This window comes from Barbus barbus, assembly GCF_936440315.1.
Source record: "Barbus barbus genome assembly, chromosome: 44".
NCBI lineage: Eukaryota > Metazoa > Chordata > Actinopteri > Cypriniformes > Cyprinidae > Barbus > Barbus barbus.
This window is the reverse complement of record NC_136722.1, coordinates 15,523,024-15,545,495: the sequence shown is the minus strand read 5'-3', so window position 1 is coordinate 15,545,495 and position 22,472 is coordinate 15,523,024. Positions and strand designations below refer to the sequence as shown.

General features: G+C 37.3%; 4 protein-coding genes and 1 pseudogene across 10 annotated transcripts; 4 read left to right on the top strand and 1 right to left on the bottom strand.

Moving 5' to 3' along the window:
* Window positions 1-491: 491 nt before the first annotated feature.
* On the top strand, window positions 492-1,124 carry LOC306863300 (arylamine N-acetyltransferase 2-like; annotated as a pseudogene). Its single transcript has one exon. The product of its transcript is annotated as an arylamine N-acetyltransferase 2-like (transcript).
* An 820-nt stretch (window positions 1,125-1,944) lies between these two features.
* LOC306862971 (MICOS complex subunit MIC26-like) lies at window positions 1,945-6,580 on the top strand. Of its 4 annotated transcripts, none has more exons than XM_079406094.1 (10): window positions 1,945-2,030; window positions 2,315-2,415; window positions 2,528-2,632; window positions 2,732-2,851; window positions 3,059-3,091; window positions 3,204-3,258; window positions 3,683-3,778; window positions 3,896-3,987; window positions 4,461-4,550; window positions 5,056-6,580. In XM_079406094.1, the coding sequence occupies exons 3-10, from the start codon at window positions 2,567-2,569 to the stop codon at window positions 5,095-5,097; spliced, it is 594 nt and encodes a 197-aa protein (XP_079262220.1). In that variant the 5' UTR covers window positions 1,945-2,030; window positions 2,315-2,415; window positions 2,528-2,566; the 3' UTR covers window positions 5,098-6,580. The 4 variants fall into 4 exon arrangements, with proteins under 4 accessions (XP_079262220.1, XP_079262219.1, XP_079262221.1 ...); XM_079406096.1 differs by having other exon boundaries at window positions 1,966-2,030; window positions 2,528-2,661; XM_079406093.1 differs by lacking the exon at window positions 2,315-2,415.
* On the bottom strand, window positions 5,714-7,844 carry LOC306862972 (diamine acetyltransferase 1-like). Of its 2 annotated transcripts, XM_079406098.1 has the most exons (7): window positions 7,568-7,844; window positions 7,241-7,292; window positions 7,086-7,169; window positions 6,803-6,904; window positions 6,484-6,574; window positions 6,320-6,360; window positions 5,714-6,142 (listed from the first exon to the last, which is right to left on the bottom strand). In XM_079406098.1, the coding sequence occupies exons 1-6, from the start codon at window positions 7,631-7,633 to the stop codon at window positions 6,342-6,344; spliced, it is 414 nt and encodes a 137-aa protein (XP_079262224.1). In that variant the 5' UTR covers window positions 7,634-7,844; the 3' UTR covers window positions 5,714-6,142; window positions 6,320-6,341. The 2 variants fall into 2 exon arrangements, with proteins under 2 accessions (XP_079262224.1, XP_079262223.1); XM_079406097.1 differs by lacking the exon at window positions 6,484-6,574.
* Window positions 7,845-7,925: 81 nt separating this feature from the next.
* Window positions 7,926-13,586, top strand: LOC306863244 (acyl-coenzyme A thioesterase 9, mitochondrial-like). 2 transcript variants are annotated; one of them, XM_079406489.1, is made up of 16 exons: window positions 7,926-8,357; window positions 8,548-8,636; window positions 9,596-9,622; window positions 9,986-10,031; window positions 10,133-10,303; window positions 10,420-10,457; window positions 10,790-10,873; window positions 10,948-11,051; window positions 11,135-11,208; window positions 11,301-11,368; window positions 11,459-11,570; window positions 11,662-11,752; window positions 11,859-11,944; window positions 12,032-12,119; window positions 12,205-12,355; window positions 12,435-13,586. In XM_079406489.1, the coding sequence occupies exons 1-16, from the start codon at window positions 8,344-8,346 to the stop codon at window positions 12,494-12,496; spliced, it is 1,305 nt and encodes a 434-aa protein (XP_079262615.1). In that variant the 5' UTR covers window positions 7,926-8,343; the 3' UTR covers window positions 12,497-13,586. The 2 variants fall into 2 exon arrangements, with proteins under 2 accessions (XP_079262615.1, XP_079262616.1); XM_079406490.1 differs by lacking the exon at window positions 9,596-9,622 and having other exon boundaries at window positions 12,435-13,583.
* Window positions 13,587-19,144: 5,558 nt separating this feature from the next.
* Window positions 19,145-22,448, top strand: LOC306863646 (palmitoyl-protein thioesterase ABHD10, mitochondrial-like). The gene is made up of 5 exons (XM_079407139.1): window positions 19,145-19,269; window positions 19,835-20,018; window positions 20,600-20,711; window positions 21,327-21,464; window positions 21,579-22,448. The coding sequence occupies exons 1-5, from the start codon at window positions 19,176-19,178 to the stop codon at window positions 21,918-21,920; spliced, it is 870 nt and encodes a 289-aa protein (XP_079263265.1). The 5' UTR covers window positions 19,145-19,175; the 3' UTR covers window positions 21,921-22,448.
* Window positions 22,449-22,472: the final 24 nt, after the last annotated feature.

Sequence of the window (22,472 nt, the reverse complement as noted above, 5' to 3'; positions counted from 1 at the left end):
TTGAAAAGGCTTGGCTCTTAAGTAAATCTTGAGTTTGAGAGGTGTAGACTAGGCTATGAAAAAAATATTAATGTTAAATGTTAATATTTTGTGAAACAAAACTAACTATTGAAAATATATTATTTTCAAAGGTTTAGCCTCGATTAATTAATGTTTCATTATCTAATATTTCTAAAACAATCGCTTATTTTGATTGTTTTGGTTGTTTGAGTTGCTTTCTCTTGTGATATCTGGCAACACTTAAACAGGTATCTTCCGTTCACATCTAAATTTGTTCAAAACCAACTTTGTTTAGTTTCGTATATTTGCAATAGGCTATTTTTATCGTCTACTAGAAACATAGCAAACAGTTAAGGAAGGGTTGATGAGAAAGTTTCCTGTCCTTATGAACTTTCATGAGCACAATAACCTACTTGGACTTCCGAGAAAGTACAGTCCACGTTAAGAGCCTATGCAAAGTGAAAGCTTGCATAAAGGTCGTCTAAAGGTGCATGCTGTTTGCTCCAGGTAGATGTGTTAATGGGCTTTTCTCATGGCTTCTATCTCAGATGGGCTTCGACGTGACTATTCTCTCCGGTCAGGTCAGGAATCGGATCACCGGTGCTTACGGACCTCCGTTTGACCACTTCATCACGACGGGGAAGCTGGATGGACACAGATAGCTCTATGATGTAGGGCTCGGCTCCGGGTTCCAGCTCCCTCTCTCTCTTGAGAAAGACACAAAGACAGTCCTCAAGTTCAGAGCCACGGAGCGTATCGCTTCAGATCTCAGGGAAACTTAATTTTCATGGAAGTGGCAGGGGTTGGAGAAGAATGTTGGACGGAACAGTATAAATGCACCCTGGAGCCACGTGAAAGAGATGATTTCAGAGCCATGTGTGATTACCATCAGAGTTCTGCTAGTCTCTGTTCACTCTACTGCCCACTGGAAGAATCACAATCATGGGCCACAGACTGATTGTATCCAGTTTGTCTCAGTGGATGAACAGCAAGATACAAAAACCACAAGACATCTTTCAGATGAAGAAATCACAGAGATGTTGAGAGAAAAGTTTGGAATTGTTCTTCATTCTTCACTCACTCCAAAAGATGTTGAGATTGTAACACCACCAGTTACTTATTAAGAAGTTATTTGTTGGCGTTCTTTTTGCTTTTTAAGATGGTCTGTTGATTTTTTCCCCATTAAACACACAAGGAAACATTTAATTATGAATTAAATGACTTTGTACTCTAAGTTTTGTATATAAACATCACTCAGGGCATGAATGTATGGGCTATTTGTAATCATTTATGTAGATTAAGATGTTCTAGAAGTCCCTTTTCCAATTAGTAAAAATGATTTTAAGGTTATTTATCTTTAACCATCAGACAAAATGTCTTCTTTAATAAATTCTTCTAATAAATAAGTAACATTTTGAAATAAAATGAATCAAATTTTGTTGTGTTATAAAAATTAAAAGGCATATAATTCCAGTAAATGTGAGCTGCATTGTTCCAGTGTTATTTTAGGATTTAATATTTAGAATTCGATTTTATTTTATAATTGTTTTGTTAGTTTTAGTAATTTTGTTGTTCTTTTGTCATTTAAATATTTCTATTTTGCCTTTATTTTTATTTCAGCTTTAGTTTTGGTAATGGTGATTTTAAAATGGTAGGAATTTTAATACTTAATAATAGGCAACATTTTTAATTTTCTAAGTTTTTCATCTAGTGTTTTAGATCAGCTTAATTTAAATAACCGAAAACGATGTTTAATAGTTTTAGTTTTACAGTAACAAAATTATGAATTTTTGTAATGTCATTACAAATGGATATAAAACATATGAAAAAGTAACATCTAATTTTTAATAGCCTACGGAGCCGGTAATAGTACTTAGAACAACGACTAAGAGAATGTGACTATATTCAGAATCATATTATTCTTTACAAAAACAAAAACGAATTATCTCTGAGAAGTTTGTCCTCACACAGTTGCCGTAGCAGAGCACTGTTCTCAAGAAAAAATGTCAAATCTCGGGAAAATAGCGAAGGTAAAAATGCTTTATTTCATTACATGAATTTAAATTATGGAGCTACGGTTGAATTTTTGTTTGCAATTCATTTAGATAATTATGCATAATAAGAAAGCTGAGATTATTCGGTAAAGCGTTTAGAGCAGCAGTGATGTAAGTTAGCTAAGCTAACTGGAGCTATGAACCTAATAGTGTATTTGTATTTTTATATTTAAACTATAAATAAAAATGTATGAATTTCATAAATAATTTTTATTTTGCCGCATGATTCTATAGGCTAATATATTTCTCGTGAATTCTAGAACATTCTCTTCTGAGTCATGTGCCTCATCTTGAATCTCATGTGTGAACTGGTGGTTTAGTGCAGCTCACATGCCTTGCTGTTTGTTTTTGCTCTTGTTTGGTAATTTCAGTTTTACAGTACTTGTACATAATATATGAATACATCATTTGCTTTGTTTCTAAGGTTATTATGACTTGTTTCATGTTTGTGTTCTCTGCCCTTCCTTGTTGAGGTGGTGCTGCCCATTGCAGTGCCCGGAGCCCTTGGCCTGATGTCTGCCACTGTTTTTGCTGCACATCAGGGTGGTGCAAATAACACCACCCTGATGACGGATGAGGTACTTCCTCTGCACTGTGTTTTGGGATGGTAAGAGGTAGAACGAGGAGGTTACTGGCATGATGGTGAAGGGTTTTTACAACAGCTCTTTATTTTTCAGCTTTCACTCTATGACACACCTGAGTCCCAGCTGAGGTACGAGGCGCCCGAGGTCGGTCATGTTGAGCAGGGTGTAGCATCTCTGAGGAAAACAGTGGAGCCTTATGTTTCATGGTGTCAGGTATGCTGTTGTACTGACAGTGTGAAGTGATTCAAAAAGAAAGCTTGAGCTGTAGAGATGCAGAATTTAGTTAATGCAGTGTACTTAACATAAGATGATATATGTAATACATAAATATCTTCTCCATATTTTTTTAGACATGATACATTTTCATAATGTTTAGTTTATAGTTTTCATTATTTCTTTATAATTATTTTACTCTTACAGGAAAAGAAACATTTTGCCATGGAGAAAGTACAGGCAAGTTATGTTGTTAATTTCTAGCAACTTCACAATTATGCTCGTAATTATGACTGTGATACTTAATCAGTAACATCTCCTATACCTTAATGTTTCTCTCTTTCAGTCATAGTCTTACTACAGGACAGTTGAGCCTGGTGTGAATACCACTCAATGTATTGTAAAAGGTATGGACACAAACTCATTAATACAAGGGGTTTTCGATATTTGATGCCACAGACCCCCCAAATATGATCATACTCATAAGGCCTCCATTATTAAATTTGAATGCAGCAATAGATTTTTTTTATGAATAAAGATCCAATTTATAATGTCAGGAATAAATATTATTTAGTTAAGTTTATCATTTTTTATAGTCAGTATAATACTGTTGTCTTATGTATTTTATAATTGTTTATTTTAATAACATTTCTATTATTTCAATTTATATTTTTCTTTTTGTTTTATTGTATTCATTTATTTACATTGCAGTTTTTTTATGTATTTTAATCTTTTTCATAATCTACTTCTGTATTGTTTATTTTTATTTATTTACAGTTTTTCTATAAACATTTCCATGGTTATACGAAATGGCATTGCATTTCTTTTCAGATATGCATGCGTTTTTGAATGACCCTCCATCTGAGTTCTTCTCCAGTGTGGGTGTTACAGGATTCTCTGGAATTCTTGGACTTTATTTAGCAAAAGGTATGATTCTTACTCCATTACTCTTGATTCAATTTTGATCATAAGGCCTTTGACCTCTAACATTTGTTTTGTGTTATTATTAAGAACCGTTTTTATTTTCTCTGTTGTGTCTGACAGGCAGCAGAGTCAAGAGGCTGATGTTCCCCGCTGGGATGATGGCTCTGAGCACTTCCATGTTCTACCCACAGCATGCCGCCACTGTTGCCAGGGCAAGTTTATAGTTCCTTCTGTTCAGATGGACAGAGTCTGTTGTTGTTTCTCAGCAGGCCATCCAGTACAGACAGCAGTAACTGAGGTTTTGAATAATGTAACATCAACTACTTTCCTTGTGTCCTCCTGGGATTTTAACAGCGCTTGTCTGGAGGAAATGCTGTCTGTGAATTGTGTATTCAGATAGTCAGTGTTCCTTCCTCTTTTCTCCTGTGTGGCCATCCATAAATGCTAAACTAGAAAGCGGAGGGAGATTTTGAGAATTTTTCCATGGATAAGCTCAGTCAAATAAAGTGAATAATAGACTACTCCCTGCCTCACAGGAAAGCATGGACAATTATATGAAGACTAATGAGCATGTTTTAATGTTTCACACAGATTTTACAAAATTAAAATATCAGACATTGGTTCACTGATTATGGATAATCTGAATTGACTGTTTTTTCAACATTAATAGTTTTTTCTTTAATAGACCTCAAAACACTACATATTTTCCTGGGGTTCAGAGGGGCGAGTTGTTCTGGAGGAGCTGCTGAGACGGAAATCATCTTCCAAGGAAAAAGTGAGGAGAAATCTGATACTTGGCACAGTGTTGTACTAGTTGTTTTCCTCTTCCAAGACAGAGTTCATACACTGCTAATGTCTTGAGCAGATTCATCCAAATGTCTTCAATGAAACCAAAACATAAACTACTGTTCAAAAGTTTGTGATCGGTAAGATTGTTCAATGTTTTTTAACTAATCTTATGCTTATCAAAAAGAATCTTATGCTTATCAAAGCTGCGTTCATCTCATTAAAAATTCAGTAAAACAGTAATATTATGAAGTCATTTAAAATAACTTTTCTATTTTAATATATTCAAAGAATTAATTTATTCATGTGATGGCAAATCTGAAATTTCTTATTAAGATCAGTGTTGAAAACAGTTGCGTTGTGCTTAATAATGTAAGGAGTCCTAAGTCAAGACTGTGCGGTGATTTGGATGGCACATATATTTGACATTACGATCATTCTAGAATTTGTAGACTCCTTTGCTTCTCTGTAACCGTTAACCTTTTTCTTTCCAGGTTGAGAAGAGACAAAAAACAGACAGCCAAAAATCAAGTTGAGACAAAGCAGTACGTTTTATGAGGAGTTCCTGCTTTGCACCTGGATTCTGTTCTCTTATCAATGCACTGATCAGTTTGGTATTTGCTATATATTATTGTGTTTGCTAGAACTGTATGTGTGACTATTTGTTTCCTTTGCATTATATTAATGTACTTTTGTACAAAATGTACACTACAGCTATAAGCATTTGGACCAACCTGAAAAAAAGAGCTACATACCTGACTTGCAGTGTGAAATTTCCAGACATTTTTAGGTCTTACTGATGGCTCCTATTGTATTGCCAGAATTTTTGTTGCATTCCCGGGAAGTTTCCTGTGTCATTATACACTTGCATAAGTGTTATAATCTTCACATACTTACAATTTCACAAAGCACTTCGATAAGAGTCTGCCCCATGTAACGTGAACCTAGTCTGGACATAAACAACAAAGGGATATTCTGCAAAGTACAGTATTCTCCAGGACAGTTATACAATCCATTCTATGTTCATTCACTATACAGTGCAGACAGTAGTCTGTGTTTTTACCCTTTGACCTCTATGACTGGGAGGAAGTCCTGAAGGTGTTAACTTGTGCATATATTCAAATACAACACATCACGTTTTTTTCCTTTTTTAGATTTTTAATGCATTAAATTGGGTGCAAATAAAAGACTATTGATAAAATAATCTGACATATATTGCAATCATATTATGTAGTTTAAGGATGAATAGAAGCACTACTGTAACTTCAGAGTAAATTGCTGTGTATTAATATGATTAATACCAACAGAGTATTTAAAAGTATTTTATGTAAGGATCATATTATTATTTAAACTGAGAAATGGTTGTGAACCATCCCTAGTCCCTCCTTGAGCACTGGAACTCGGGCCAGCTCACTCTTCGGCAGACATTTTCAGGAGATTCTCCTTATCGATCCTGAAAAGTCGCCATCCCTCCTGCAGCGAGAGGTCGGAGGCCCCGCGTCGCTTGTAAAAGTCGATGGATGCCTTGTTGGACTCAGCCACGATGAAATGCATGCTGCTGCACCGATTCTTCACTGCTGTCTGCAGGTGGAAACCGAACTGTTTATGGTTGCGTCTAGATATGTGTATATAATCATTTAAAGACAGAAAACATTTCTGTGGTCTGAGTTTGAAACTATTTGCTTGTACTAGTTTTGTGTCCATTTGTCTTTAATGATGGAAACTGTATGTGCAACAAATGTAAACAATATGACTTACATCACTGAGGGTTTTCAGGATTTCAGACCCAATTCCAAAACCTGTGAAGCATGAAATTGGTCAAGGGAATTTAGGAAACACATGAGCTGTCTCTCATTTCAGAAAAGCGAGTAGGACACTCTTTCACAGGAAAGCGGTGGTGTTTTCAACTTAACTTAAAGTACCTCCAGTAAAAGCGGATAAACTTTGTTCTTAATATCCTCCTTTTTTTCTCTAACAGATGTATGTTGTATGTAAGCTGCAGCTCCTCAAACACTGAGCAAAATAAAACAAGTAAAAGCATTTTTTTTTTTATTATTACTTTCCAAATTTAGAAATAATTTTCCTTCATTTAAATAGTGTGAGAGCACAACGATGCTCTAAATGTGTTGGCAAATCAACGGTCTCGTTTTTAATTCTAGTTTGAGGACACTTCCTTATGCATCCTTCTAAATGAGACACAGCTATGGTTTCACAAGAGATACCTTAATAGCAAACCCCCACCTCTGTACTCTTTCATTACATAGAAATCTTCAAGGTACAGCAGCTTGCCAATCCAATGGTCATAGGTGAAGTAGTACATGGCAAATCCAATCACAGAATAACCTGTAAGTGAACACAGGTGTCTTACACAATTGCATTACTTAAACATGCTTGTGCATGAAAGTGCTGTGTATGAATGTTGATTTTTTTTAAAACACGAGGTAAAACTTTCAACATCACATACTGGTCTATCTATAAATAGTCAATATAGCAGTTTGAAGTTCACTGAAATATGATGTTTTACCCTCGACTTTCTGATGCTCGGCTGGCACGTCTGCGACCATACAGTGATAAAACGGGTGGTCTCCGAATCCGTCCTCGAGCAGATCTAAACACAACTTTTGTCACTCCAGGCCAACTATTGATCAGATTTCACATTTGATTTCACAGTGATCTCACCTTTCTCAGTTAATATAACTTGGTCTTCCATTTCTTCATACTTAGCCAGTTCCTTTAGAACAAAAACAAACAAAAAGTGCTGTTTAACTTGAACGTCCAGTTCTTTAGACGGTGGGCCTGGGGCTTGTTTCCATGAAGGTTATATTTAGATACTCCATCAATGTCATGAAACTTTTAAAAATAATATAACATTAATATAAAAATCATAATAGGTGCTTTTATTTTAAGCATGTATATAAACTTTTAAAAAAGTTCGACAGCATATTTTGCTACCCTAAATAATGTTCTTCGAATATACACATGCAATTAAACCAGTGTGAAATCTACCTTTATGAGTCGCAGTATGTCAGACACGTCTTTTGGCTCCGCTTTACGCAAATTAAAATTGGCCATTTCCTTCTTTTACTCTTTTTCCCTTTTCTCACTAGTCCTCTATATGTGAAGAGAAGCAAAAGGTGTTTCTTCATTCGCTTCCCAGAATATTACCCTCCGCTGTCAAGTCTGGGCTTCTCCTGGATGGGACTCGCATGCAGCAACTGACCCCGCGGTGTTCACCTGGCTTTAGTAAATGTCCTTTGTTTATCAACTCGGGCATATATTTGCCGGTGGGGGAGGGGTTTGGTTACCATAATCACGTTTTTTTTCCGATTGCGGGCCAATAGCAATCGTGCATTCGATCTACGTCATGGCGCACCGTTATTATTCGCTCATGCTGGTGCATATATATCAGTGGGACCAAAACACTATAGGAATGTATGTATTTTCTACTGAAAATGTGTTCGTTTGAAGGACGTTTCTTTCAGAATAATGTAGAAGATGTGTAAATCCACGTAAAATGTTGTTTTAAGACAACATTTTAGCTTTTTAATGTCTCGTTCAACATTGAAAACTATAAGAGCACGACGGCCGTAATTACGGTAGAAGTTTTTACGGTCTTTTTTATGCGCTTTTAAAACGGTTAGTACGGTAGACTAGCCGCGCCTACGTTTCAGGAAGTGAGAATCACTGTCAAAAAGATTCAATATATGCGAGAAGCGAGCTGTGGAGTGTCTCACGAAATCATTGTTGTTATACAATAAAGTGGTGAGCCAAGAACAAGGAAGATGTTTTCTCCGCGGTGAGTTTTAAAATGCTATCATGCGTCACGCGTTTAGTGTAAACACATCATTTGTGAGTCATGCATGAAGGATTGCAGACCTGGTCTTTTAGTTAAAGGTTTAATGCTTTTGGGATTTTACTATTAGCAGTTCTGTGTATTAATGTTTTCAAGTCGGCTCTCTCTTCACATGTCTTTGCTTTCTGTAAAGGGTCCTGAAGTCTGCGTCGTCCCTAATGTGCAGAGGGTTTTCCACGGGTCAAATGTGCCGACAAGGGAAAGCACCAGATATGGCTGAGGGTAATTATTTAATTTTAAAAAATTGCATGTAAAATGCAACTTGAGTTGAATCTTTTATTATGTAGTATGTCTTTATTCTTATATATACAGTGGTGTGAAAAAGTGTTGGCCCCCTTCCTGATTATTATTATTTTTTTGCATGTTTGTCACACTTTAATGTTTCAGATCATCAAACTAATTTAAATATTAATCAAAGATAACACAAGTAAACACAACATGCAGTTTTTGAATGAAGTTTTTTATTATGAAGGGAAAACAAAATCCAAACCCACATGGCCCTGTGTGAAAAAGTGCTTGCCCCCTAAACCTAATAGCTGGTTGGGCCACCCTTGGCAGCAACAACTGCAATCAAGCGTTTGCGATAACTTGCAATGAGTCTGTTACAGCGCTGTGGAGGAATTTTGGCCCACTCATCTTGGCAGAATTGTTGTAATTCAGCCACATTGGAGGGTTTGAGCATGAACCGCCTTTTTAAGGTCATGCCACAGCATCTCAATAGGATTCAGGTCAGGACTTTGACTAGGCCACTCCAAAGTCTTCATTTTGTTTTTCTTCAGCCATTCAGAGGTGGATTTGCTGATTTGCTAAACACTTTTTCACACAGGGCCATGTGGGTTTTGGATTTTGTTTTCCCTTCATAAAAAAACCCTTCATTTAAAAACTGCATGTTGTGTTTACTTGTGTTATCTTTGATTAATATTTAAATTTGTTTGATTTGAAACATTAAAGTGTGACAAACATGTATTTACTCTGCCTACATCTTATGTTGCATTCACGTTTTAGTGTAGTATTGTATTGTGATATATCAGTGCATCACTGACAGAAATTTCATTAGTAATGTCTGGCTAGATCTTGGTGCAAAATAAATAATTTAGTGCACACACTGTAAGCATTATAATAATTTACCTCATTACATTAGTGTGTGTTCCTGGTCCTGACTCATTTTTATGTCCCCACAGGAAACACATTTTTACTTGTGAACAATGGTAAAATGAAAGAACATTTACTCTCTTTGATATTCTCAGACAGTCTCTTTCTGCATGTGGCTTAATAAACACTGTCCTGCTGTTATCTCATGGTACATGTGCATGTAGTTCTTTGTACTTTGACAGCTGTTTTTTTCCTTCAAACACCTTCACCCTGTGAGCAGCCTGTTCATGCAGACTAGTCTTGGTTCCTTTCTAATACATTGTTTCTTCTGACTAGTTTTGTCCATGTCTCCATATTACATTATGGGATGATACAGATGCTGCTACGCTTTCCTTTCCAACACTATTCTTTAGTGCATACAGTATGTGATATCTCAGTACATCATTCAAGCTCTGTTTTGTTCCTCCTTATTTTCCCAGTTCGCAACAGGCTGAGGGAGATAGTCGGAGCATCAACCAACTGGAAGTATGTTACTGTATTTACATATGTTATTCGTTTTGCAGAATGATAGTCCTTATGTCACTACTTTGTATAAAATGTTGTATTTTCTCCATTTTGTTGTACAGAGATCATCAGCAAGCATTAGCTGAACGTGCATCACTAAGCCAGTATCTTGCTCAGAGTCAAGATGAACTTCCTGCAAAGACAATGAAGGACAGTGCAATTGAGGCGCATCTTCCTCTGGGTACCCAGCCTGCCTTGAGAGAGAAATACCTCAACTATCACAACAGTGTCAGGTGCTAAAAGACCACCACCTCCTACCTACTGCATTATTTCCTGGTTGCCAATATTTTTGAATATTCATTCTGATCTGCGTACATTTTCTTTTGCTTAAATACCTTTTTCTCAACAGGTTTGGAAGGATTTTGGAGGACTTGGACAGTTTAGCAGGTAATAAATGCATCTTAAAAATATAGGTTCCAAAAGGGGGTTTTCACAGTGATCCCATAGAAGAACCATTTATGTTCCTCAGTGAACTTTTCTTAAAATAACCATTTTTCTTAGAGTGATGAACATTTTAATAATCTAAAGAAACTTTCAATGATTAAGAACCTTTTGTGCTCTGGAAGCGTTTCGTGGATGTTAAAGTTTCTTCATTTGATCATGGATGCCAATAAAGAACCTTTATTTTTTCAAAAAGGAGATGTAGGTAATCGCAGCAGTATTTGCTGATCATAACTCGCTCTTTCTTATCACATACCGTCTCATTCTTGTCTCTTTAGTGCTCATCTGTTACTCTCACACATGGAATAAGGAGCTGAAAAGATCTCCACTGTCTATTGTCACCGCCCTAGTGGACAAGATCGGTATTGCTTCTTGAAGTAGTAGACATTTATTTGTCGTTGTTGTTAAATTAATTAATTTCTGTTTTGTTTCAAAGATATGAGAAAAAACATCATCTACCCTGACTGTGACATTAAGTTCACAGGTCATGTGACGTGGGTTGGCAAAACCTCAATAGAAGCTAAAATGCACATGTCTCAGGTATTCCTGAAGTCTGTTTATAAAACATGTATTAAAAGTTGCACATAAAAGTGGCATTGAACTCAAATGAACCATTTCCACAGTATCATGATGGGGCATACACTGATGTATTAGATGCTACTTTTGTAATGGTGGCTCGAGATCCTCAAAACAAAAGGTAACATTAAACATGTTGGTATGATCAACATATTTATGATTGCTGTATTGTGTCTGTAAATTTAATGCATGGGTTATGTACTGTTTATCCAGGGCAGCTTTTATTAACCCACTAAAACTAGAGGGTCCAGAGGAAGAGGCCATTTTTCAGCAAGGAGAGAGTGAGTAGCACTTTTGTTTGTTTGTAATCACAATTGCCACTTCAGTATGAAACATTTTAGAGCAAGACTGATGCTCTCTATATTGATCAGTTAACAAGACGAGGCGTGTGGAGCTAAGCACAGCGTCTCTTCTGAAAGTGGCCCCTACAGCTGAGGAGAGGACTCTCGTTCACAACCTGTTCCTCAACACTCTAGACACACGGTCAGATTTATCATCAAAACACAGCTATAAATCTGTGCCTTTTATTTTTTGCCCTTTTGTTTTTTTAGCAATATTTACCTTCTCCCAATAGAACTGTCAGCTTTCGGAGTCGTATTTTATCGCCCAACTCGGTGTGGATGGAAGATGCCAAAATGAAAGGGCTTGAAATTTGCCATCCACAAGTAAGTTTTTTTGCAATACTTAATCAATGAAACGGACAATGTCAGTTAGTACATAACCGTGATGTTTTTATGTACCTGGACTTTCTTTATTCTTTGCATTATCTAGGAAAGAAATATCTTTAACCGCATATTTGGTGGTTTTTTGATGAGAAAAGCCTATGAGCTTGGTTGGGCGAATGCCTGTGCATTTGGGTAAGAGATTTCCCTTTTTTTATCTACTGAATATTTACTCTAAAAAAGTCTTTCATTTCATGACATGGCTGTATTTGTATATTTCAGTGGATGCAGACCAACGCTGGTGGCTGTAGATGACATCTTATTTCGAAAGCCAGTAGAAATTGGCTCTTTGCTATTGCTGTCCTCACAGGTTTATAAATTGTTAAATATCAAATGCACTAATTTGTAGCCATTTTTTGTCCTTCAGAATAAGATTGATAATACTGTTCTGTCAGGTTTGTTACACGGAAGGGATGCACATCCAGGTCAGGGTTCACACAGAGGTGCTTGACCCATTGACCCAGCAACACAGCACCACAAACGTGTTTCACTTTACTTTTCGTGTTGAGAAGGATATCCCAGCTGTTATACCACAGAGCTATGGAGGTCAGAGTACAGATTTTTACAAATATTGTTGCATTATATTTTAATGATATTACCTGTAACTTAAAATTCTCATTTGCAGAGTCTATGCTTTACCTGGATGGAAAGAGGCACTTTGATGAGACCATGAGGAGCCAAGGTTGAGCATCTGGGATGTGCTGATAGGATGAGATTCCTGCCAGAGCTGCGATGATGGTCACCGCTGTGGTTACATGAGTGTGTATGTGTGGATTCAACTTTTAGTTCCGTTCATTTTATTTTCACAAATTATTTTTTTCATAATTTTAAACTTCCAGTGGGAGAGGAGCATTTTGTGAAATGGTTTTACTCAATTGTGGCAATATTGAACCTTTTTAGTCATTAAGACTTATAACACAACCATGTTTTGTTTGCACTACAGTGTCATTTATAAACCAACTGATTTTGGTTGTACTGGCGGAATTAACCTGTTTTGTACTGTTATTGATTTGAATGCAGCCAAAGCGATTCATGAACAAATGGTATCCTGGAAAAGTATGTTCAGTATATGCCCAAATTCTGAGAATAAGTCCTGTCTTCCTTTCTTGATCTCCTCAAAAGAAAACAAGGAGATCCTAAACTGGAGATCAAATTATGAGGGCACTACCTCACAAAAACACTCCAAAACGTTACCAGACACATTTGGTCTGAAGAGCACAGTATGGATAAGAATCAGGTTTTGCTGTTAAATCTGTGTATGTTTTAGAATGCTGACAAATTGGCTTGTATAGAAACATCCATTTTTGCATTTTTATTATTTTAAATGTAACAAACAAAGAAGTTTAGTATGGTCCTAAAATGGACACTGTAGGAGGTTAATGTAAAAAATTGCATATGAGTGGAAGTTCAGGGAGATTAATATGATGCCTTTCATGTACACACTACCAGAATGATCCAAAAATGGCAAACAAATGCATGCCTTTTGAATGTTTTTGTTCACAAATTATATTTAGCATCATTTATTTTTTAAATTATTTTGTGTTTGAGTAGTCTTGTTTGTTTCTTATTAATACAGAACCTTAAATATGCTTATTTACATCTTTATTAATGGACTAACATTTGCCTTATGTATAATCCACATTTCAGAGGTGTATTCTCTTTTCTTTTTTTCTATGAGCGAAAGTGTCCAATAGTATTTGTTTGGTCATGTGATCTAAACACAGAGAGGCGACCTGCTCCATGTACAATAAAATAAAATTGTATTAGGCTACTTATGACTGGAGTCTTTATCTCATGTGAGTGTACCATTTACACATTTTGTACTATTTTATTTGCTTAAAAACATTTTACTGAGGAAATGGTTAGTGAGCTATGCTGTACTGACAGTGACCAATAGCGAAATTGCAAGTGTGATAAATAGCCACTATGACATGTTGAGACCGGTCGAGACTGCAAGTTCATACAGGTGTATCTCAATAAATTAGAATGTCTTGGAAAAAGTTAATTTAAGTTATTTCAAAAAGTGAAACTTTCGTATATTTTAGATTCATTGCATGTACATTTACAGAGTGCTGTATCAAAGCATATTAAATGCAAAGTTGACTGGAAGGAAGAATTTGTGTAGGAAAAGGTACACAAGCAACAGGGAAGACCGCAAGCTTGAGAATACTGTCAAGCAAAGCTGATTCAAACACTTGGGAGAGCTTCACAAGGAATGACTGAAGCTGGAGTCAGTGCATCAAGAGTCACCACGCTCAGACGTCTTCAGGAAAAGGGCTACCAAGCCACTTCTGAACCAGAGACGACGTCAGAAGCGTCTTACCTGGGCTGTGAAGAAAAAGAACTGGACTGTTGCTCGGTGGTCCAAAGTCCTCTTTTCAGATGAAAGTAAATTTTGCATTTCATTTGGAAATCAAGGTCCCAGAGTCTGGAGGAAGAGTGGAGAGGCACAGAATCCATGTTGCTTGAAGTCCAGTGTGAAGTTTCCACAGTCAGTGATGATTTGGGCTGCCATGTCATCTGCTGGTTTTGGTCCACTGTGTTTTCTGAAGTCCACAGTTAACGCAGCCATCTACCAGGAAATTTTAGAGCACGTCATGCTTCCTTCTGCTGACAAACTTTATGGAGATGCTGATTTCATTTTCCAGCAGGACTTGGCACCTGCCTACACTGCCAAAGGTACCAAAAGCTGGTTCAATGACCATGGTGTTACTGTGCTTGATTGGCCAGCAAACTCGCCTGACCTGAACCTGTATTGTCAAGAGGAAGATGAGTGACACCAGACCCAACAATGCAGATGACCTGAAGGCCGCTATCAAAGCAACCTGGGCTTCCATTACACCTGAGCAGTGCCACAAACTAATCACCTCCATGCCACGATGAATTGAAGCAAAAGGAGCCCCTACCAAGCACTGAGTACATATACAGTAAATGAACATACTTTCCAGAAGGCCAACAATTCACTAAAAATGTTTTTTTATTGGTCTTATGAAGTATTCTAATTTGTTGAGATAGTGAATTGGTGGGTTTTTGTTAAATGTGAGCCTAAATCATCACAATTAAAAGAACCAAAGACTTAAACTACTTCAGTCTGTAAATTTATTTAATACACGAGTTTCACAATTTGAGTTGAATTACTGAAATAAATGAACTTTTCCATGACATTCTAATTTATTGAGAGGCCACATAACAATCTAGACTAGATCATGTGTAATTTTATGCCAACAGGTTAGGTTTCGCCTCTATTACTCAATAATCACTTGGTAAACTTTCTAAACGATAAAGGTAACTAGAAACTGGCCGTGTGTTTGTTGTTCGTTAAAAGTGCGTTATTTATAACCATTAGTACGGTGCGCGGAGAAACACAATTATCTGCAAGTTCAGATCTGTTGCTGAAGAAAGCCCCTGCTGTTCTTTTTTTCTGAGAGAAGAATAAAAAGATGTTGTGCCCACGGTGAGAACATCGGTATCTTCAGACTCGCATTTAATCGGGAAGACACGTGTTCAATTTTATCCAAGCAGGCCTCGCTACAGTCCACAAGATCCAGGGGGCGTGGTTGTATCCACATATAAGGGGTGAGGATTGGTAGGTTTAGGGGTGGAGATGGGGTGGGTTTAGGAATCAGGGGGTGGAGATGGGTAGGTTTAGGTAAATGTAAGGTGGGAGGAGTTGGATCTGGATCCAACCACGCCCCCTGGATCTGAAGCGAGACGCTCCTCATTTTATCTGCCAAAATGTTCCTATTTACTTGTTAATGCATTGTTCACTTTTAGCAGGCTCTCTCGTCGTGACTCTATTTTCTTTTCAGCTCATTCATTTTGGTTAGGGTCCTGAAGTCTGCAGTGTCCTTTACCTGCAGGTTCCTGATATGGCTGAAGGTAACTGCTGGAATAGACTTGTCATTCCTGTTATGCAGTGCCTTTTAAATATATTTCATAAAAAATATATAGCAGGCTTTTAAAAATATGTTGGTTGAGCTCAGGCACTTGCATGTTTTAAAATATTTTCTCAATGGCAAAAACATCATAGAATGGAAATAAAAAGGTTTAAAGGATTCAGAGTGTCAACTTGATAATGTAATAGTTTTATTATGTCAATTAATTTAAATGTTATCCAACTGGATGGGATGTTTTAAAATGAGATCTAACCAATTTTTTAATTGTATGCAATGGTAAACCGGAAGAAAATGAAATTACCCTGTCTATTTTTTTTCTTTTATTAATTCTGAATGCATATTGAGCTCTTGAAAGTTTTTCATTTTTTTATTCTCTTTCTGTCTGCATGTGTCTGCTCTCCTTGTTGTTATATGCATGTAGCCTTTAATACATCTGATGTTTTTCATTTTTGAAATGCCTTTCCCTTTAAAAACCTTATACCTTGTCTTTGCTGAAGCAGTCCTGTTTTGATTCCTGCCTTTTGCTTCCTGTTTTACAACAAAGTAATGAAGTTAGTAATGAAGTTGCCATAAATTGACCTTACATTGTCAAACTCTTTTGTCTAAAGCTTAACGGTCTGTGTTCCTAATACCAAAACTGACAGGCTAACCACTTGAATGTGTGATGTCTCCTATTAAAATACATTGGTCTTTTTTTTTTTTTCACAGTTCGCAACAGGCTGAGAGAAATAGTGGGCGCATCTACCAACTGGCAGTATGTTCCTGATGTAACATATTACAATCATCAAACATTATGCAAATCTATTTGAAGTCTCTGAAGTGAAAAGTCTCTGACATCTCATGATGTATTTTCTCACCAATATACAGCAATCATCAGCAAGTGCTGGCCGAGCGTGCATCACTAAACCAGTATCTTGCTCGGAGTCAACTGCATCCAAAAAGAATGAAGGACAGTATGATAGAGGCGCATCTTCTTCTGGGTTCCCAGCCTGCCTTGAGAGAGAAATATCTTAACTCTCACAACAGTGTCAGGTGCTTAACCATTATTCTGCACAGCTTGGTTAGTAATCGCTGTTAGCTTGTATTGTATTATATTGTTAAGGGGGAAAAACAGTGTCATTCTGTTTTCCATTTTTCTGTTTTCTTCACAGGTTTGGTCGGATTTTGGAGGACTTGGACTGTTTAGGAGGTAGGCTAATGTAGATTTTAATAATATAGATAATTTAAGTTATATAGTTAGGCTTTATAGTTATATAATAGTCCATCTGCCATCAGTGGTTCAACCGTAACGTTATAACGTGCGGGGCGGCTGACACAGAAGAGCATACGTACTTTGCGTCCAACGGATATTCTCCAAAATGGCGCTACAAATTGTTGAATAAATTCGTTTGGAACAACATGGGGGTAAGTAATTAAAGGTGCCATAGGTGATTGTCTTCAGAAACATTTTTTGTTATTCCGGTTGAAAGTCACTTCATATCCTGATAACAATCATTAAGTTAAGTGGTCTAAATGTATTTATCTGTATTTATATATTCTGTGGAAGGTTTGGACCAAGAAATGTTCGTCCAATCAAAATGCTCGGCCCAAGCGTTTTAATTGGCTTTCCTACCTGCCTGTCAACGTATGTATTTGCATACCTCTGCGCACCCTGTTAGCGCAGACAGAGCGAGAATGGCAGGCACACATCAACAACCCGATCTTCCTTCCTGGTATTGTAGTACTTTTACAAACTGTGCTATAAAGTTTTCTCTCTGGTGAATGACACATGATGTAGCCCATCGGTTCCCAATTCCAATCCTCACGCCCCCCGCTCTGCATACACCCGATTCAGATAACCAGCTCGTTAGAAGAGAGCTACGTGCACGAACTGTGTTCCGATTGACATGCTCCCTACACAGTGTTCATTGCTCCCTACTCCCTGAGAAGGGGAAATCCGTTGAAGTTTATTTCACTTCGGAACATTCACTCACGGATTTGCGCTGCGCAGCGTCTTCACACACAGACGAAACTTACTAGAGAAGTGAGAAGTGTGACATAATATACCTCTGTAAATAAATACAATTTAAATTCACGTCTTGCACACTTTAATGCCCTTTGTATGGAACATACGCTTTCATGGCGAAATATCTGGTGATGTCCACTTCGCAGGGCACTTATGACTTACTGTCAAACAGAACAACTGTCGGACATGATAAGATATACATATGAAATATGCAGAGTGGGGAGGGTGCGAGGACTGTAACTGGGAACCGTTGATGTAGCCTATTGTTGCAATTTAATGTTGTCTCTGGTATTCTGCTCTTTGAGCGTATGCACGTTCAGGGGGTGTGGCTTTTGGACGGCGATTGCTGGGAGGGTGGGACGTTCGCTTTTAGTGCTATAAGGCTAAAGTTAGCATTTTCCGAGATCTCCATACTGCACCTTTAATTACAAAATTTACATTTTGGGGTGGAGTAACGTTTTAAATCAAGAAGATTTATGCAAGGGTAGATTACCTGAATTTTTTTGTTTGTTTGTGTTTGTTTTGTGTTTTTCATTTAAAAAAAGCTTTTACTGCCAAATTTATATTGATCAGTTAACAAGACGAGGCGTGGAGAGCTGAGCACAACTCTTGTGAAAGTGGCCCCTGCAGCTGAGGAGAGGACTCTCATTCACAACCTGTTCCTCAACACTCTAGACACACGGTCAGATTTATCATCACCTAACAATTATAAATATGTGCCTTTATTTTCGGTATGGGTATTAATTAAAAAGATTTCTTCCTTTTCTGTAGACGTGTGAGTTTTCACGCATGCATGTTCTGAAGCATGTTGTTTAAAATGTGAGATATAAATGTTAAAAACACTGTGACTATAGTACTACAATGTGTGACACAGTAAAACAGCCATCCACACAATTCTTTGTTTATATTCCATTTTTTTCCCTTCATTTTCAATCAGCTCATAATATTGTAGTTCTACACCGACCCCATTTAATTGTGATTTCCAGGCCTGGAAAAGCCATGAAAATTAATAAAATCTTAAGAAGGTATGGACATTTCTAGCAACTATATTCCTGTTTGCACCATAGACTGTAAAAAAAAAAAAAAAAGCTTTTAGATATTTCATTGACTATAAATTATTTTTGAGTTTTAAAATGCTTATTCAGAAAAACAAGCAACTGAAAAAGTCTTTGGTCAGAAATTGGATAGATATGCACTGACCTTACTCTTTCAGTCAAGAGATGCAATTCTTATCTTACAGATTTTGCTGTTGCTTAAACTATCATAATCTTTCAAATCTTTGTGAGTAGTATAGCTCAGTGTTATGCAACGTTGATGCAAAATAAAAAGTGAAGCGATTTAGTATTGGCAATTTGCTATAAACTTGACAACGCGTAGAAGTTGCGCTATGAGGAGTTTTAATGTGATTGATAACATGGCAAGACATGTACTCTCGCGTTATTTCAGCGGAGAGTGGTGAGACAGCATGGCAGTGGCGGTGTTGAGGCATTGTTGGAGGGGACTTTTGCAGAACTCGGGCAATGGAGCTGTCAGCACCGTCAGGTCGAAGATCCTCGAGGGTCAGTACAAGTAGACTTATAATAAGCTGCATTTAGATAACAAACAAGGAAGCTCCGCTTGTTAAAAGCTAGGCAAATGAAGGGGGTGTGGCAAGACGCTCTAGGGGAGTGGGATTCAATGCATAACACTGCACGTTATCTCTAAAAACAGTGGAAAGAGTGCTAGAAGTGCTCTTTTAAACCTTTAAAACAGTAAAAGTCATTCATCGCAGGTATGTTAGGAAACGAGTTGACACATGTTGTTAAGAACTTTAGAGTCAACCACGAGCCCTAAGATTTTCCGAAGACCACCTTTTATTCGTACGCATTAAAATCACTTAAAATTAAAATCAGCAAATTCGCATATTAGAATGATTTCTGAATTTAAAAAAAAAATGAAATAGTACTTTTAAATATATATTAAAGTAGAAAACGTTTATTTTAAACTTATAATAATATTTCTGTTGTTACTGGTAAAATAAGTTTTAAAAAATCGTAATGACCATAGTCTTTTGAATACTAGTGTAAGAAATGCAGAACAATAAACCCTAAAGCCCTGTTGACATACGGTTGTGTTTATTTGCAGGAGTTCGACAGAAATCTACAGTACAGTACATATCACGGCCAGATCATCCAAAGCTGGCCTATCGGAGAGTGAAGGGAAAGAGTCCTGGTGTCATGTTCCTGCCTGGATATGGATCTAACATGAGCGGACAGAAGGCAGAGGCCCTGGAAGAGTTCTGCAGGTCATTAGGTCATGCCTACCTAAGGTTTGTGTCTGTTATTCATTCACAAATACATGAAGTGGAGTCCAGATATCTGAGACTCAATGAAAAAAGTAACTGGAATTTTAAAAAATGTTAACGAAGTGTTATGATGTCAAAATGATTGAAGATTCTGTAATATTTCAAGGCCACTAATCAACTCTGCAAATTTGTGACACTGATCATGTGACCTTTTGTACAGATGGTCAGATTGTCTTTCTTTGAAGCTCAGTAGTCACTTTGGATCATGAACATGATCATAAGGTTTAACTTCAATTTGTTGAACTGTGGAAAAAAAAAAAAAAAAATAGGGGTATTTTCCTTGTTCAGATTTTTTAAATCACTTTATATGCTGACGACAATAATTTGAATCATGCGTAGTTTAATCTTTATATATATATATATATATATATATATATATATATATATATATATATATATATATATATAATAATAATTTAAGAGCTTAAACTGCTCAGCCCAGTTTTTTGTGTGTTTGTTCTTCAAATAATGTCCCACCAGTGTGTGTTGAAATCTTCTAGGTTAAAGTTCACACAAAACTCAGGTCAATTTATGTGGATTTACAGGTTTGATTACTCTGGTCATGGAGCTTCTGAGGGTGTATTTTCAGAAGGCACCATTGGAACATGGAAAAAAGACATCCTATTCATGTTAGATGAACTCGCTGAAGGTCCCCAGGTAACACTAGAAAGACTTTACAATGCTTTCATGGTTACATCTACACAGCACAGATGCTGATAGACCTGAGTCAATAATTAGGACCAGTTTGTGAAATGTTTTAGAACACTTTTTTTTATATATATAAAAAGGACTTCTATTAACTGAAATACATATATTATTTCTCTTTTTTTCATAATCATGTTCAGTGTTTTCCCTTAAAGGGATAGTTCACCCCAAAATAAATTTATTTCATTATTTAATCACCCTTATGTCAGTCCAAGCCTCTGAGTTACTTTTTTCTGCTGAACATAAAAGATATTTTGAAAAATGTGTGTAACAAAACAGTAGCTGGTCCCGATTGACTTCCATATTATGGAAAATACTATTAAAGTCAATGGGGACCAGAAACTGTTTGGTTACCCACATTCTTCAGAATATCTTTTTACGTTCAGTAAAAGAAAGAAATTCAGGTTTGCAACAACCTGAGTAAATGAGTGAATTTTCATTTCTGGGTAAATTATCCTTTTAATTCCTATTCATATTAAAGAATGACCACTAGAGGTCACTAATACTTTTAAATATAGCATGGAACACTGGCTTTGACTGTAAGTACTGTAGTACTTTGTCTCCTAGATTCTCGTGGGCTCCAGTATGGGCGGCTGGCTGATGCTTTTGTCTGCTATCGCTCGCCCAGAGAAGACAAAAGCCTTGGTGGGCATTTCCACAGCAGCAGATCATTTCGTAACAGCCTTCAAGACACTTCCTATAGAGGTGAGATGCAACTGAAGTCTGACATGGTTCACTGATCAAAACCATCTTGCTGATTAATGTGTTTCACGTGTGGGGGTATTGATATTCAAAAATCAGTTCACATTTGTTATTCAGGTGAGAAAAGAGTGTGAGGACAAGGGTGTATGGACAATCCCCACGAAAAGTAACGAGGAGGGCATGTACACTGTGAGTATGGACTTCCTGCGTGAAGCTGAGAACCACTGCATTCTACAGAGCCCCATCCCTATCACCTGCCCCGTACGTCTCATTCACGGCCTGAAAGACGAGGACGTGCCTTGGCACATCTCCATGCAAGTGGCCGAGCGTGTGCTGAGCCCCGATGTGGACATCATTCTGCGGCGCCACGGCCAGCACCGCATGGCTGAAAAAGATGACATCAAGCTCATTGTCTACACCATCGATGACCTCATAGACAAGCTTACCACCATGGTGTGAAACACCGTTTGGGATGGGGTTACCGAGCAACCTGCCTTAACCTGCCTCTCCCACTTTCTTTGCCAAACACCCACTTCCTGTTTTGTTGTGCAAGACAAGAATGATGGAAAAGGTGAACTGTGGAAAGACAAAAAATTTTATTTTACATGTTTACCGCAATACTGTGCCATTAAACCTTTTAGGTAAAGCTGCTGTTTGTGTAGCATAAGGTTTGTCTAGATCGGGGTGGGGAACGTTGATCCTGGAGGGCCGGTGTCCCTGCAGAGTTTAGCTCCAACCCTAATCAAACACACCTGAACCAGCTAATCAAGGTCTTCAGGATGCAGTTAGGTTTTTTTTTTCCCAGGGTTTTTAGGGTTGGAGCTAAACTCTGCAGGAGAGTGGCCCTCCAGGATTAACGTTCCCCACCCCTGGTCTAGATCATCTGTGCCTTTTTTACCGTATTTCACACTGTTTTATGGAAATAAAGCCTCTGTATGCCGATATGCAATGTTTTGAAGTAATTAAACACTGCTTCTTAAATTCCTTAAAGCAATAGTCCAGGTTCAATTC